The 18,220-nt window shown below is 40.1% G+C and overlaps 2 protein-coding genes across 2 annotated transcripts in view; one reads left to right on the top strand and one right to left on the bottom strand.

Annotated features, from left to right (window-relative positions):
- Chrm5 (cholinergic receptor muscarinic 5) overlaps nt 1–18,220 on the top strand; it is a 50,330-nt gene that overhangs the window by 4,020 nt on the left and 28,090 nt on the right. The gene's annotated exons all lie outside the window — the stretch shown is intronic.
- The window catches only part of Aven (apoptosis and caspase activation inhibitor), a 146,604-nt gene that overhangs the window by 113,219 nt on the left and 15,165 nt on the right, over nt 1–18,220 (bottom strand). The window contains exon 2 of the mRNA XM_034494230.2: nt 14,621–14,798. Coding sequence (XP_034350121.1) covers nt 14,621–14,798 — 178 coding nt within the window. The remainder of the gene's footprint in view (nt 1–14,620; nt 14,799–18,220) is intronic.

Below are 18,220 nucleotides of genomic sequence, written 5' to 3'. Positions count from 1 at the left end.
ATTTCACAGATGAGGAAAAGATGAAAAAGAAGACACTTCCATTAAGCAACAGACCTTAGTAGAGCAGGAGTCAGAAGACTCAGAGCGAAACTACCCCAGTACAACTGGGGATGTCAATGCTGCCCCAAACCTTGAGAAAAGCTCTCTGTATACTCCAAATGGGAAAGCCTCTCAATGTGAGAATCCCAAGTATATATTCTGAAGTGATGCATGCCCAGGGTAATTAGTACCGTGGTAGCACGTGAGCAAGAAGGGATCTAGTTAACACTCTTCTAAGAAAACAAGAACTCATCAAGAAAGAATCCCCTTCATTAGTAAATACTTGTTCCATAGGGTCCTTCAACATGAATTCACAGAGAAACAAAAAATAACTCTGGAATTATAAGTCAGAGCTCAACAAAGGAAATAAAGACAAGAGCTTACAAAGACATGTACACATATGGACAATCCTCCCTCTTTTTCTCGACTTTCTTTGTAACTATAGCTTCCAAGGACAATGCAGACCAGAAAATTCTTCCACAAACATAGATGTAGTTTCCCTGTAGACTAATAGCAATTGCCCCAGCTCAAATCCTAGTTGTCTGTGGCAGCTTCCTAGTTCAGATCATAAACAAGTACTCAATACAAAGCAGTAATATCTCCACACGTGATTACAAGGCAAGCTCATTATTTATGCTTTTTTATCTCACCTTTTGCTTGAGATGTCAGAATGTGAGAAGCCTGTAAAAGCATGTAACTGCTCCTATGTACTGATTAGTTACACCGTATTATTGAACAGTTGTTGGACAATCCTGACATCCCGTATGTTTCACATAACACGAAATAGAAGTCAAATAATTCAAAAAATGCAGATCAATCGGAAAACGCTTTGATAGTTGTCATGCAGTGTCATGCTGGTGCTGTCGTCAGAGCACAAAGGCCTTCCTATTTACTGCTGTAGAAACGTAGCATCAAATTCTGAGCTCTCTAAACAGCAAAGCAAAAGACAATGTTCAGTTCAGTTACTCCAGTGAAACCCTTGGACTCTCTGGAATACTAATCCAAAGAAGCTGGCTGGAGCACGGTTAAAGTCTCAGACACTCTATCAAGCTTAGGCACTTATCACGGCACTCTAAGAATCTCTCATCTCTTACAGACTGTCACAGGGACAGTCTTCTAGGTGTAGTATCTACAGAAAAGCCATTTGTGCCTAAAACCTTCCTTAGAACTTTGACACTGCTTCTCCTATAGCAGTTTGCCAAGTATAACTGAAAATGTATGTTTGTCTTGTCTATGAAACTCTGCGTTACTCATGGGTGAGGGCCATGAGAATAACAATCACATTGTCTACTTTCAAGTATATTCAGAATGAGTTGATCAGTGGGTATGTTCAATGAATATGAAAGTATATTCTGGTACATTCTCAAGAACAGTCTCAAACAAAAAAACGGTGCTCCTTCCCTCTCTTGGCCTCCTAGGGCACTAAGTATGCATGCAGTGCACAGACACATATGCACATAAAACACTCATATAAAAAGAAATGAAATGAAAAAACACAGAAACTGAAGAGACAATGAAATTGGCTATCAGATAGTAAGAGCAGAGAAAAATGACACCCTCAAAATCTTACATTTATTTTCTTTTTTGCTTTAATCCTTAAACTCTGCTCAAGTACTGTGGTGGTTTGAATATGCTTGGCCCAGGGAATGGCACTATTAGGGGTGTGTGCCCTTGTTTGAGTGGGAGTGGCCTTATTGGAGGAAGTGTATTATTGTAGGGGTTGGCTTTGAGACCCTCCTCCTAGCTGCCTGGAAGCTAGTCTTCTGTTTACCTTCAGAACAAGATGTAGAACTCTCAGTTCCTCTAGCGACATGCCTTCCTGAAGGCTGCCATACTTCCTGATGATAATGGGCTGAACTTTAGAACCAGTAAGCCAGCCCCAATTAAATGTTGTCCTTTATAAGAGTTGCCTTGTTCATGGTGTCTCTTTACAGCAATGAAAACCCTACCTAAGACAAGTACCTAAGTCAAATCTTTCTGAGTTTGTGGGTCACAGCATCACCAGAACCTCAGGATTCCCCATGAGTTAAGTCTATGCCAACAGTAGTGATTTCTGTATAAGTAAAAGCAGTGGCAAAAGCCTGTGCTATCATAGAACTGAAGGCAAGCGTAAGCTGGTATGGCTTCAGAACTCATCCCTGGATGCTGGAGTCTACTACTGCTGGAGTTAGCTGCAGTAAAAAAAATGATTAGATATGTGGTCTTCGCCAAGTCTGCAATTTCATGTCTGGTGCACGGCTCAAGATTTTGAGTGTTGTCATACTATATTTTAGCAGTTACATTCCTTCAAGAAAGATCTTAGATAAAAACATAGATGTGGAAAGCATACAAATCTAGTTCTCTGAGAGAGAAAGGCTACAGCCTACAGGTCCCTGCTTTTGCCGTCTCTCCCCTGCTCTTTCTGGACAGTTCTTAAAGTGTGTACATTGTAGTTGTTCTGCCATCTAGAGGATTCACAAAGGCACTCTACATTTTATATGTTTATATAGTCCAAACAGATACTGCCAAAGACTAATCCACAATTCCTCATATGCGTCATGTAAATCAATAGTATTTTCTATCCTAAGAGGATCCAGGCTGCAAACCAGCATTGCCTAGACTTACAGAATGCCACGTGGTTATTCTGTTGTCTCAGCAATGATCAAGCAACCAAAACCTAGGATTCAAATAGATTACAAGTTTATTTTAGACAACTCTAATTTGTGTTGGGTTAAATATGCTAGAAGTAAATAAAATTAACAAACTCTCAGTAAATTGTATCATGTGTAATCAGGAAACCAAGCATAGAAATGAAGCAGAGAGATTTTGCCATAAAATGTTTCAAAATGCAGTGCGAGAAATCAAGAGAATGGCTGGAGATTCTGGTAAGTAGGACCCTTTCACTGGAAATTCTGATGAGCAGGAGTCTTTCAAATGTTCTTTCCTTATCATTTTGCTAATCATTGTGTTATTCTTAGCTGATTCCAAGCCTAAAGGTTCTGTAACTTACCTGACTATGAAAGAAAGACAGAGCCTGAGGACGTAAACCTGAGCTTCAGTGTAACTAAATATTGTAGCACATTATAATAGATTAAATTAACTTTAAAAGAGGGGGATAGGTAATTCCAGTACATGGAAAGCAGATCAGCCAAAGCTAAGTAGTGAGTGAGTGTTTGCCTATACACAGTACCCTGCATTCAATCCCCAGTACCTGCCAGTAGCCCATCAGCAAGGCATGGTGCCCCCCACCTGGAACCCCAGCACTAGGAATATACAAACAACAGAATATGAAGTTCAAGGTTACCCTTGGTTGTAAAGCCCAAGCCCCTGGGCTATATGAAATATTGTCAAAAGAAAAAGTCAGATATATGATCTCCTATGAAAAAAAAAATTTCGATTATTATATTTGACCTATTGGTTCTATGACAGTTTATTCATTTCTGCTCAGCAGCCTTCTCCAGGACTACTGCATTCACTAAGGAGTTGTCAAAATTGTTATGAAACAAATCCTCTTTCAAAACTAGTTTCTCTGGCTGACGAGATGGTTCAATCAGTAAAATGCTTGCTGCAAAAAACTTAATTCAATTTCTACACCCACACTTTTTTTTTTTTTTTAAGCTGGCACACACTTGTAAGTCACTGAGGAGGCCTCTGAAAGAGGACAATCCCTGGGGCTTATTGGATAGATAGCCTAGCTCAATTTGTGATCTCCAGGTCACTAAGAGACCCATCTCAAAATAAAACAGACCACATCCAAGTGACAACACACTCTGTCCTCTGGACTCCACATGCATACACACATATTGTACATGCACACTAATATGCACCTTAACATGTACATGAACACACAAACACATAGCTTCCAAGGTAACCAACTGTCTCCATTTTCTAAAAGAGATATTTTAATAAATGTTCTTGAGATTCTACTGTAAGTATTTTATTTTAAACTATTCCAGACAGACAACCAACACCTGTACAGTTATTACAACGCTTGCTCCGTCATGTTGAATGGGATTGTATGTTTCTGTGGAGCAGCTATAAACAGACATGGAAAGAAAGGCTCCAGTGGCCAGTACACCTTTATTCTGTAAGGTATTCTAAAAATATATTATTAGCTCCTTATAAATGTATACCCACTAAGGTTTTTAAGGCCCAGACTGACCTGTTATAGCCATAAATATACAACCATCTTCATTGCTAACAAATACAAGTACCAAGAAAAAGAGAGAATTTTTTTAAATAAACTTATCTTTTCAGTCTTAGATTGCCAACTGAATCTTTGAAGGAAATGCCCTAGGTAGTGGAATCATGGGTTACTCTCCTTTCTGTGCTCTCTCTTCCCACTTCTGAGCAAGGCTCTTGTGATATAATCTACTATGGACAGGGGTAAAAGAAACAATATTACAGGATCTCTTGAGAAGAAAACCAACTCCTAACAGCCATTTCTTATGCAGAAAAGACATGCCTAAACTGGTCAAAGCAATGAGAAAAAGTGTCTGCTGAATGCTCAGCCTTATCAGATATTTATATCACCCCCTTCAGGTTCAGAGAAGATCACAGAAAAGAGGGCAGAAAGAATGTAATGGAGGAAGGGATAGAATGTTGTGGAACACTGTCTTTCAGAAATGACATGGCTGTTGCATCTACAAAGTCATTGCAACTCATTGCATTGATTTTGATTCATCATTGGCCCATCAGTGCCTTATCATGGACAGGGGAGGTACTTAAGAGGCCTTATCATATCCTGAAGACTTAGGTGCTGGTGAGTATAGCCTAGTGGGTAGAGAGGCAGCTTAGTTCTGGGCATCATCTCCATCACCACCTAGACACACTTGGAATTCCAGACACTCCAGAAGCTGGAGGATCAAAACATGCTAGATCTTAGTCAGGTACAAGGCCACCCTGTGTATATTAGACCTTGTGTCAAAACAACAAACAAAAAGTTAGATCCATCCTGAATGTTTATAGGTAGTTAATGGTAGCTAGCGGGGATGGGGTTCACGAGGCCCCACTCTTCCTTGAGGAAGTTAGTGACTGTTGAATGAAGGAAAAACATCTTCTTTAGTGAAACAGCAGCTTGTAAAGTATAAAGTATCCATGTTCCTATAAATAACTCTTCACCCTTTTTCCTCTTAGCAACCCTAATTAAACCCATTAGGTCACACACAGACAGACACAGACACAGACACACACACACACACACACACACACACACACGGAGGAAGGAAGGAAAGAAGGAAGGAAGGAAGGAAGGAAGGAAGGAAGGAAGGAAGGAAAGGTATGAGGAAGACTAATTGGAAAAAGCAATCAGTGAAAGGGAAGGGCAGTGTGATAGTGAATATGATCAAAATACATGTAAATGTATGTGTGAAAACGCCAATGAAATCCATTATTATAATTAATATATGTTCAATATCTAAGTTCATGATCACAACAGTATCAACTGGTTATGACATGATTAATAATACTCTGTACAGAAAAAAGTAAATGTGAGCTCATGCGGGTTTTCAGGAGAATAAAGGGGATAGTATCCATCTCTTCCCTCTTGACATTCAGAAACCTCACCTACTTCGCTTTTTAGAAAGAACCTGAACAACACAGCTTCAACTTCACTGAAAGCCCATCTGATCAACACTTTCAGAAATGTGAACATGAAACAGAATGAAGCAAACCCTTCACCTCCTCCCTTAGACAGTGCACATCACAGCACATTCTAACATGCACATCCTGTTCTCTGTTAGGTCACCATGCATAGCATTCAAGTTTCTCAGCTTAGCTCAGCGACAAGGAACACAACTGGCACACTCTCTCCTTTGGGACATTCTGAAAGCATGACATGCTTACTTGTCTTCTCGTATTTCTATATCCATGTCTGAGAAACTGAAACTTGAAAGTCTTTGACAAAACCTACAAACAGAGAATGCTCCATCCTCTTCCAATCTCATGTTTCCAGTGATGGGATCTTGGTGCGACTTAGTCCTCTCTTTGTAACGCATCCACGTTCATATTAGAAAGGACTATTTGAAAATTCACTATTCCCATTTAAAACTATAAAGAGGCATAATGAAGGCTGGCCGTTGTGAATAACCAACACTCATGTTCTGGCAGTATTTCCTGAGCTTCCCCTGAACATGCTCCTGTACTAGACTAGGATAAATCTAACATAAGCATAGGACTCTCAGTGCACTCCTTTAAAAATCAAAGGAAGAACATTTTAAAAGCAAAAGTTAAACGTACATTGGAAAAATTGGTCCTTAATTGGTCTGAGAAAAATGGAACTCTGAAAAAAAATTATTTATTCCAGCAATATCAATAATTGAGAGGCAAAGGCAAAAGAATTACTTCAAGTTCAAATCCAGCCTAGACTGTATAGTGAATTCCAGGCCAGTCTGGGCTATAAAGTAAAACCCTTTCAGAAAATAAAACAAAACTATGTGATTACATGCATGTGTGTATATGTGTGCTTTTAACATTTTATAAATCACCACAGAGGACAAAACCATACAGGACTCAATCCCTAAACCCCAGTGCAAAGGAAAACATTGAAATTCAAATGGGTGTCTGCTGCCATGATTTAGAAACTGCAGTCTGTACAGCTACCAAAAACAAAGTTTTCTTTGAGCATCTTAGCTCCCACAAATACCTTCAAGGCCCTGGGTTAAACTAAGCTTCAGTTCTCTAATCTAAAGTGAACATTTTGGCCCCCCCCCAAAAAAATGGCTGAGATTGTGCATGAGATGAACACTCCAGGGAAGAGGTGCCAATGGCTCAAAACACAGACTTCACACAAGAGCAGCCTGACCCCCTCAGAGATCTCAGGGAGCATAGGCAGGAAGAAACAGGCATTCAGTGCTTAAGAGAAAAAAACTTACACACTTGCACATCTTCCCTCTAGCAATTTCTTCTGCCTACTTAACAGAAGAACAGGGTGAATCAAGAGGCCTAAGACTGCTATCAAAAGAATTCATTCAGAACAATAGCTTCTCTAGCCATGAAGTACCCATGCAATAATGCTTCCTAACTGTCTATTCTCTGGCTTTCAAAACAAAACTCAACTTACCTTTCCACTATGATCTCGAAGATCATAGGGAAAAGAAGCATATGGATAAAAATGGAAATTAAGACTTCCTAACTAGCTGGGCAGTGGTGGCACAGGCCTTTAATCCCAGCACTTGGAAGGCAGAGGCAGGCGGATTTCTGAGTTCAAGGCCAGCCTGGTCTACAGAGTGAGTTCCAGGACAGCCAGGACTACACAGAGAAACCCTGTCTCCAAAAACCAAAAAAAAAAAAAAAAAAGACTTCCTAACTGCATTGATGCTGCTTTTCAAAATGATACACAGTAAACTAGTGTGGCTCATAGCAACCGGAGGGAGGCAAGACAAGGTACATGGCAATCCCATGCTCAGCCTTTAAGCTACAACAGTCCCAAATTCTTATTTAGAAGCTATAGTGTTTGGCTGACAAGCACACACACTCCCACGCAGACTGGATTTCCTATTGTTCTATTAACAGCATACCTTCCAAGATCATTCCATTGAGAATGTCTTAATTTGACAAGCCTGAACTGATACAGCCTGTGCTAAAGTGGTTTCCCCATACTTCACTTACATAAGGATATTCTGATGTGGCTCCATATACCAACACTCCAGATATATCAACTGTCATGTAACCACCTCAGGCAGTAGGAACACACTCTGAATGTTTAACATACATAAAGAATTCCTAGGAGAAGGACCATGAGAGTACGCAAAGCACATATAAACACAGGAAACTTCGAATGTCACAATAGGCAGTCAGAAACCTATGGGCTAAAGAGGTTGATATCTCAGCAGTTAAGAGCACCAGCCACTCTTCCAGAGAACCCAGGTTCAATTCCTAGATGGAAGTATAAAACCATTTGTAACTTCTTTCAAGGAATCTGATGCCTTCTCCATGGACACTGGACATATATGTGGTACACAGAGAATTCCAACAATCTAGAATTCAGAAATGCTTTGGAAAAATAAGTACTTTCTCATCCTAAAAAAAGGAATCAGACACTCCCAAGACTCAGGAGTCAGGGGCAAGAGGCTCTCCATGAGACCAACTTTATCTACAGAGCAAGTTCAAGGACAGCCAGGGCTGTTTAGAGAGACCCTGTCTCAAAAACATCAAGAGGAGGAAAAACAAAAGGAATCAAGCCAGAAGCTACTGTGGCCACCTGGAGTCACATACTGAGCTTGGGTGCAACTATACAATCACCAAGTTGTCAGGCCTTAGCAGCAAGCCTCTACTTAATCATCTCTCAGAATGCCAGGGGGTCGGGGTTGGGGATGATTGAGTATGAATGCTAAGAAGCAGGGTGAAAAACCAGTAAAAAAAAAAAAAAAAACAGTGGCATCTTATCAATTTCCTAAAAAATAGAAAGCAGACAAATTTCACTTGACTTTTGGCATGCATGGCTTATAACACATAATTATCTTCTTGCTTGAGTTAATAATTATCAGCAGTCAAGGACAACTCATTTTGTGTTGGAGTTCCTGAATGCCTCTGTCATAATAATCCAAGGCTGAAAAAAAATCCACATTTCCCAGATCTTCCAGTTTAAATGAAACAAGTAGCGACAATAAGAATGTTTCGGGCTGGTGAGATGGCTCGGGTTTATATAAAAAGCATAATCTTTACAAAAATTAGCAATGAAATGTGAACGTATGAATAATCTTGCATAACAAATTAGCTGCACAGAATTCCAAATCGCTACACTACAATGAGAATGGTGAAATACTACGCAAGTCAGGTCTATGAGACAGTCAGGCACCTGGGCTTCTGGGCCTGCTGCTGTTCATAGAATGGTAGGAACATTGATTTACAGAGCAAGACTCCTCAGAGATAACTGATTCCCTGGTTATTTCTTGAGTTCCTATTATTGAACATTATGGAAACTCAGAGTGCCCAACCTTACTTTTCTTAAAATATTGTTTAGTGTTTTCAAATGCTACTTACTATTATAGGTTGAGCCATTTCCTCAGCCCTCATGGTGTCCTTTTTAAGGGGAATAAGATCAGTGTAGAGCTGAGAATGAGACTGGTCCCCAAAGGCTCCATATATTTGGTAATTAGTCCCCAGTTGATTTGATAAGCTGCCAGGGAAGGATTAGGAGGTATGGTCTTATTGGAAGAGATGTGTCACAGGAATGGACTTTGAGGTTTTTAAAAGCCTATCCCAATTCCTCTCTCTCTCCCCTCCCTCATCCTCCCCACCTCTTCTCTCTCCCTCTCCTTCTCCTCTCCCTACCCCCCACCCCCCTTCTTGCTGCATGAGAATCAGGATGTAAAGCTCTTGGCTACTTCTCCAGTATCAAGCCTGCCTGCATGCTGCCATGGTCCTCACCACAATTATAGACTAAGCCTCTGAAAGTGTAAACGAACCCCAATTAGATGCTTTCTTTTATAAGAGTTGCCTTGGTCATGGTGTCTCTTCACTATAATAGAACCGTGACTGAGATAAGCAGACATTATAGCCCAGCAGAAAGGAGGCAAGAGCGGTTGAGAAGAATGTGCTATGTGCTGTTAGCACACAACATTCAGACTTGATGATGTGGTTAAGTAGACACCTATCAATCTGAAGAGTGTCTGGAATATGTCAATCCCAAAAAAGACTTATTCATTTTCTCTTACCAGAAGTAAAAATAACCTAACATAACAAATAATCTAAATAAACTGACACTTAACTGGAAAATGAACTTAGACTCTGCAGTCACAGCTGTGATCCTAGGACACTGCTCAGGGGACTAGGTCCAGAAAGAAGCACAATTGCCAAAAACGATGACAGGTAAAGCAGCAGCTGCCCTAGAGAACAAAATTAACCAACAAACCAAGTATGATTTTGGTGACTTTGATTTACCAGGGCACAATCTATGGAAGAGAATAGATCAAAGTGGGTGAAGCTAGGTACCTTAGGCTATAATGATAAAATACAGGAGTTTAAGGCTGACATGATTGTTCAGTAAATAAAGGTACTTTGCCACCAAGCCTGAAGGCCTGACTTTAATCCTGAGGCTCAGGGGCTAGAGAGATGGCTCAGTGTTAAGAGCACTGGCTGCTCTTCTAGAGGTCCTGAGTTCAAACACATGGTCCCAGCAACCACATGGTAGCTCACAACCATCTATAATGAAACCTGATCCCCTCTTCTGGCATGCAGGTATACATGCAGATAGAGAATTCATACACATTAAAATGAATCAATCAATCAATCAATCAATCAATCCTGGGCTCAGGTGGTGTAAGGAGAAAACTGACTCCAAGTTGTTCTCTGTCCTCCATATATGCTCATGGTATACATACCCCATTGGCACACAAATGAATAAATGTCATAAAAACATTTTTAGACTCTTGAGACATTGATCAGAGGTTAAAAGCACTGGCTGCTGTAGCAGAGGACCTGTGTTCTGTTCCTGGCACTTACATAGTCACAACCATCTATAACTCCAGTTCCAGGGCACTTGACGTCCTCTTCTGGATTCTGCAGGCACTGCATGCATGCATATGGCGAGCATTCATACAAGCAGGCAAAACACCAATACACATAAAGTAAAAATAAATAAATCTTTTAAAGTCTATATTGCAGACTTTAATGCAACAGTAGCAATGCTGAGCAAACCAAACAGCATTTGTGGAAATAAATGAAGATAAAACCAAAAAACAGATTCCAAACAAACCTCTCTGCTAAGTACAAACTGTCTATCAGACTACTTACTAGTGACCACTAGGAACAAGATGCAAACAGACCCAACTGGGACAATCATGGTAACACAATAAATGCTAGAGGATAAACTGAGAACAGGTCATTCAGATTAGGTCTCAATTCATGGTAGTGATGATACTAAGTCTGCTTTAAAAAAAAAAAATTATACAGAGCTTAGGTTAGCCCCCACCCTCTGGTGTAAAGGCACAAACCTCCTAATAGTTTCCAAGGAAGATTACTAAAAAGAAAAGAAAAAAGGAAAGGAAAGAAAAGAAAGAAAATAGGAAAAGCAAAACAAAGCAAAAGGTAAATTAAACCTAAGCAAGGACAGAAAGGACAGAAGGGCTGAGAAACAGAACTGAAATCTCTATGCTGGCTATTTGGTAAAACAGCGACTGGGCAACTTAAGATAATCAAGCTACACATAGATCCACAAAGATCCACACATAGCATGGGAGAATAAAAAAGGACAGACTTTGGTAGAGGAGCAAAAAAGAAAATAATTCTATTTAATTAAAAATTAAAAACTCAAAAAAAAAAAAAAAACACTAAATAAAGCTGAAAAGGCCCATAATGGTAACTCACAAGGAGGAACAAAGAACCAATGTAAGAAATATTGGGAGCAAGGGTCCAAAGGGATGCATTATAGACATTCACAGACATCTACAGGATCCCTAAGCAAATAGGAACCAAAAGGTCACAAATACAAAAGAATGGAAGAGGAAATGAGGCCAAGTTAGCTAAACACGGTTTTAGAGCAAGAAACTGAAAGCTGACTGTGATGGAGCCAAGGATGCAGCAGCTGACTGTGATGGAGCCAAGGATGCACTGAACCAGCAAACACTGAAGGAACCTGCATCACAGCAGCAAAAAGCAAACCACTCTGGGGACCGGCAGTTTTGCAAACAAGTTCTAAGCCTTCATCTTCTGCTCTTATCTTTTTGAGGTTTTAAAAGACAACATCTGATTTGACCTACTTCTATACTCTGATGTAAGAAATATTATTTTGTCATTAAGCTAATTTTTTAAGTTAAAATCTAGTTCTATTTTTTTGTTTTGTTTGTTTTGTTTTGTTTTGTTTTTCAGATAATCCACATACCAACAGAAGGGTTCCCTTACTAAAGTGCCTTTGTAAGATGAAACTATTTTAATACAAAGTATATACTATGTAGAAAGTCGGGAGTCAGGAGGATCAATGATCTGGACCAATGAAACTGGTCCACTGGTTCATGGAAAGAATGGTTCAAGGTTCAGGAGCACAGGCTACTGGCATGGTAATCTTCTTTGCCCTTTCAATCTAAATTGATGACAGAGTGGGGAAATCAAATATCATTAAAACTAGAACTGCCCTCCAAAGTAACTTTGCACAGTAGCACTGAGAATAATATGCGAAGGCTCTAAATGAAAGTGCACACAGATAACTCTAGGACCAGCCTTATCTAATCACATCCTTTTCAGACTTTCACTAAAAACTAAACACAGCTAACACACTCACTCCTAATATTTTTCTTCACATTCATCTTCAGCCTTATCCTGGCTATTGTGTTCACATAGTCTGCACACAGGAACTCTGGTTGGTAATCATGGCATCTTAAAGGGACTGACTGTACAAATTCTTAAAACATGGCTGAGAATTAGAACACTGCATATCTGGTTCAGAGTCTTAGAGAAAGAGTGGACAGCTGCAAACTTCCAATCCCACCAGAACAAGTATAATTTCAAAACAAGCCATACATCTTCCCATGTCGTCCAGAAACAAAGATGTAGATGCTTCAGGCCATGCTAGTGACTCAAGGCAAGCAGTGCCTATTTCCACAAGCTAATGAGTTCTACAAAGGAGTCTTTCAGAGGAAGACTTGTGCAATTTAAAAATGGAGACTACATATGAACAATTAAAGAATAATTATTTTATTATTATTAAATATATTATCAAATACTAATTAAACCAAGGTAGCCAGAGTACCACCAACCTCCCCGGAGGGCCAAAGCCTACACACCTGCTGTATGCCTCTCCCTAACCATTACCCATCTTCTTCAGTTAAAAGTTTTCTTGTGTCTGATCTTTTGAGAGAGTTTCACTATGTAGACTAGGCTAGCCCTGTACTAGTGACCCTCCTACTTCAGCCTCCCAGGCACTGGATGACAGGTGAACACAAGCACACTGGCTGAACTACACTGAGGTCTCTCTCCTGCAGGTATGTGATGTTTTTTGTTCCACGTGATGTCTGAGAGACTCACTCATATCTCTGTACATTCTGTTCACTACTGATAGATATGTGAGTTGCTTCCATTTGTGATTGTGAGCAACTGTGAATTGCCAGCAATTCATCTATGAAATTCATGCACCTATACTAGAATTCTCTAGCAATTCACCAAGGGTAGAAGTGCTGGATCCTTAACTTTACTGGAAAACAGCAATCAACAGTCCAGAGTGAATGCATTGACATTAGCAAACACCACATGGGTAAGATAGGAACTCACTCCTTAATCATCAGTCCTCGAAAGTTAGCTGCTGTACCTGGAAAACTCACCCAGACATCATCTCTAAGCATTCCTCCCTCAGAGCCTTGAGCGTGCTGCCTTTGCCTTGAAAACTCTTCTCTATATACCCACAATGCTTCCTCCCTCATCTTCCCCAGGAGGTTAAACAAATCTTCTCAGTAAGAATTTCTCTGGCCACTCTATAAAACTGCAGTAGCCCTTCCCCACTGATTCCTACCCGCAAGCAATTGCCATGATTTAATGTATTTATTTATATATATATATATATATATATATATATATATATATATAAACAGCACTAAAACTCAGAATTGCTGTAAGGATCAGAGACTGTGTATCTGGAGGCTACTCTTCAAATATTATGATCAGAGAATGAAATAAACCTCAGCAGGAGACCACCACAGCTGTTCTGCAACCTGCATGAAAAGGCAGGGCAGCCCTTCTCAGTATCACACTGCAGTGAGAAGTCAATAAACCAGAAGCAGAGTGGAGAAGAAATGTACGGCCTCAGCAAAGACTGGACGACTGCCATCTCTCAAGATGGATAATCAAAGCCCTGAGAAGAAATTAGTATGCAGACTACCAGAAAATAACAGGATTCCACCATGTGCCTGACTTTAACTTATATAAATAAAATGCTTCAAGAAATAACCAAAATCATAAACCAATGAACATTCCTGCTGGGCTAGACTAGAATTTTAATTGAATTCAAACATTCATGCCTTATCTCTGACTACATTAAACCCACATGTAGAATAGAAGCTAATTTAACCACATTATTTCAATTCTTCCTCCAAGATCTTTTAACCAAATAGCTCGTAAGAATTAACTAGCCATTCCCCTCTGTTTCCTTCCTCCTAACTTGAATAAAAAGTGTTCATAATCTATAACTGGCCAAAGTGCAGGGAACAAGATGGAAATGCTCAGCTGATCAATAAAATTATTTAGGGTTTGAGTTCTTGAATTGTCAGAGCAGAATACATTTGTGCATCGACATCTGAAGACGTTACGCTGTGTGCAACATCCATTCATAGCACTAGACTCAATCATGTACTAACACCCTAGAAACTTTTTCCTACTTGGAATTGGTTTATTACTCGTAGTCTAGTGTAGACATTCAAATCATAGGCATGAGCCAGCAAGAGAACTCAGCACTTGCTGCCACGCCTGTATCCCTAAGAATCACATAGCAGAATGAGAAAACTAACTCCTGCAGGTTGTCCTCAGACCTCCACAGAGCATGTCATGGCACAAGTACATACAGGCATGCACACACCCACACACACAAAATAACATTTTCAATGCCATTTCAAAAGTAACAAAATGTCCATGCAACCTCCCTAGCACTAAGCAGCAAGCAAACAACTCGGACTCTCACCTGCAGAGCTTAGGAGAACACTGAAGTCTGTGCCCCGCTGAGATTCTCCACTTTCACCATTGACCTCCTTTTCAGTATCTTGATATCGATCCCAGTTGGAGACAATCTTTCTTCTAGAAAAATTTCCTTGCTCGTCATTCTCTTCTCCATAGGTCTCTGAATCACTGTCATCTTCCACCTGCAATCAGTAGAGGCAAATCAATAGGCAGACAGTGGAGTCCTGGCCTAGACATTTTCACAGTAAAATAAATACAATAGTACATAGTTATGTTGCTGAAAAGTGAATTTGTAAACAAGGCTGGGATCCTAAGCAATATTTCCAAAGAACCTCACTATATCGGAGCTTTATCTCAGGGTAACTTTCCAGTAAGTAACGTAAAGGAAATTGGATACATTTTGCTTGAACATACATCCATGTATAATAGCTATTTTATCTAGTTCAAATAATTGAGGCACAGGATTATTGAGACTTTAGGGCCGGGTGGTGGTGGCGCATGCCTTTAATCCCAGCACTTGGGAGGCAGAGACAGGTGGATTTCTGAGTTTGAGGCCAGCCTGGTCTACAGAGTGAGTTCCAGGACAGCCAGAGCTACACAGAGAAACCCTGTCTCAAAAAACCAAAAAAAAAAAAAAAAAAAAAAAAAAAAAAAAAGACTTCAGGACCAGAGCCTGCCAAAATGGCTCAGAGGATAATGGCACTTGATGCACAAGCCTGATGACCTGAGTTCCAACCCTGAAACCCATATATAGGTGAAAGCAGGGGCTCAGAGGTTAAGAGCATTGGCTGCTCCTCCAGAGGTCCTGAGTTCAATTCCCAGCAAATACATGGTGACTCACAACCATCCATAATGGTATCTGATGCTCTCTTCTGGTGTGTCTAAGACAACTACAGTGTACTCATATAAATAATAATAATAGTAATAATAACATGAAAGGAGAAGTCGATGTAATTAATTGTCCTCTGACCATCACACACACACACACACGGGGGGGGGGGAGGGGGAGATGGGAGCGGGGAGAAAGAGAGAGAGAGAGAGAGAGAGAGAAAGAGAAAGAGAGAGAGAGAGAGAGAGAGAGAGAGAATATATAATGGGGTTGGAAAGATGTTCTTCCAGAGACTTGGGTTCAAATCCCAACATTTTTGGCAGCTCCTAATCATCTATAACTCCAGTTTTAAGGAACCCAACACCCTCTACTGGACTCTACAGATACTGCATGCATGTGGTGCCCAAACATACAGTCAGGCAAAACATCTATACACATTTTTTCAAAGAGAATAAAATAATGAAATTGAAAAAATAGTGGAGGAATAGAAAAAATAAATTAATTAAACATACTTAATGGGTTAGGGTGGGTGTCAGAAGCAGAAGGTCCCAGTTCCATCCCCAGTGCATCAACTCCCCCATCCCTGCCAAATATCTCTCTCTCTCTCTCTCTCTCTCTCTCTCTCTCTCTCTCTCTCTCTCTCTCTCTCTCTCTCTCTGATTCCAACAGTCCAACCAGAGGAAACAGTCATCCTGAGAACAGCTGAGGGAATGTGAACAATGACTAGGCAGTTGAGAGTGTCATTAAGAATGAGCGGTAATACTATTTACTGTTTGCTGAGCGGTATTATGAATTTCTAATATTCTCATGCATTACTACATAGACAACCTTAAGTGAAAAGATGAAACATGTGGGAGCTGGCTCAAAATAGTGTTTGAAAAGGAATGGTGGCCAGAAATAAACTTCTCACATGACCACTGCTGAGACTGGGCGGGGAGGCATAGCAATTCGTTATACAGTTAGCCTATGTGGTGTCGGAGATTTGAAACTTTCCATAATAAATGAGATGATTTTTAAAGAAAAAAAAATGAATGTAGAATCTAAATACTTAGTTCAAAAAAGTCTAAAAGGTTATATTATCCTTATCAAGAAAAGAAAACTACTGAAATATATTCAAGCCAACCATTTATATACAAGTGTTAAGTTTGAATTTTTGAAAATCCAGTTAGCTAGGTATGGTGGCACACACTTGTAATTCCAACATCATCATGAATTGGAGGTAGCCTAGACTACAAAGCAAGACCTACAGACCAGTGATGGCTTTGTGAAGACGGAGAGTCAGCTTCCTTAAGGTTGTGGCTCCTGGTAGGCTCACCATGCCCCACTGGACAGCCCCACTATCAGGAGTTTATGGGCAGCATGAATTGGACTCAACAGATTACTAGAGTTGGGGGAGAGAACAGGGAGGTGGGGAGGATCTGGAAGGGGTCAGGGTCAAATTTAAGGGATAAATAGGATCAAAATACATGATGCGAACTTCTCAAAGAATTAATTAAAGTATTTTTAAAGCACTTTACTAACACAGAAATAGGACATTTGTACTGTATGAAATGATGAAGATGAAAACTAAGATCAAATTTAAAACCCACATTTGGGCTTCCAGTGTAGGAGACACAAGGACCTCCATTCAAAATCCCCAGAGCAACCTGGAAAAAGAAAAACTCCTTCTCATCACCGAGAGAGTACCATAATACACATATTCCCAGTTCATTCCTCTATTAATACATTTTATTTTTGGTAACCAATTTTATTAAGTCAGCATGTTCTACCTCTCCATTTCAATACATTTCATTTTCTATATCACACACACTATTGAGAGGGCTGGATCTGTTCTGTTTCTGAGACAATCATATCATGCAGCTCCAGTTCTCAGATTCAGATGCTTCAGCCTCCCAAGCGCTGAGGTCACGGGCAGGTGCTACCACTCCCAAACCACAGAGGCTACAGACTTCTAGCCCCACCCTTCCAAAACCAATTCCTTTAAAGCTTGTTTCTGACAGCAGGTTCCCAATGTGTTTGTTCTATCTGCCCACTATCCTACATCATTAGAAGCCACCAGCACGAGCTTTCTTTATAGTATGTCAATTTATTGACAAGACCAGGCCAAGGAGCATGCAGAAGAGTCCATCTTCTGTCTGGCTTTTTCCTCGTTTTTCTTAAATTATTTATAAATTTGTTTTTATTTCCAATGTTACCTAATGCTCAGCCAAACATGTCTTGGCTAAAATACACTATATGTGGTCCCCTGAACACAGCTGCATCACATCAGTTGACAAACAAATGGAAACCCCAGCACAACTAACTGTGTGACTGACAGAGGGTTGAGTGGCAGGTCTACCCACTCACAGTACAGATATGACCTCAAGTCTATTTAGGACATGTCTGCAATGTTACTTTAGTCATCAACCATTCACCCAACAAATATCATATCAGTCAATAATTTTCACTTAAATGAAACTGCATAAAATTTCCTAAAAGGATGGACTAAATAGGCCTTCCAGTATCTTTCAGCCCTCAAATATCATAAGCCTCACTATAAAAACAAGAAAATGGGTATATGTATTAAAATCTAGAGATTACAAATGTGGCCTGAAGCCTGGAGGCTGCCATCTCTATAAACTTCTGAAGGCCCAAAGATGCTGGCTGATTCAAGTTATTTAATGAGTGAGGTCTGCTACATAAGTGACTAATAGCAAAGACTGATGAGAACTTGGGGGCTAGAATGAGAGCTCAAAGTGTGAGCAGGGTTAGCGTGGGGAAACCTAATATTCTTTT

This window comes from Arvicanthis niloticus, chromosome 2, assembly GCF_011762505.2.
Source record: "Arvicanthis niloticus isolate mArvNil1 chromosome 2, mArvNil1.pat.X, whole genome shotgun sequence".
NCBI lineage: Eukaryota > Metazoa > Chordata > Mammalia > Rodentia > Muridae > Arvicanthis > Arvicanthis niloticus.
Note: the sequence above shows the minus strand (reverse complement) of the source record. Positions and strands in the feature narration are given on the sequence as shown.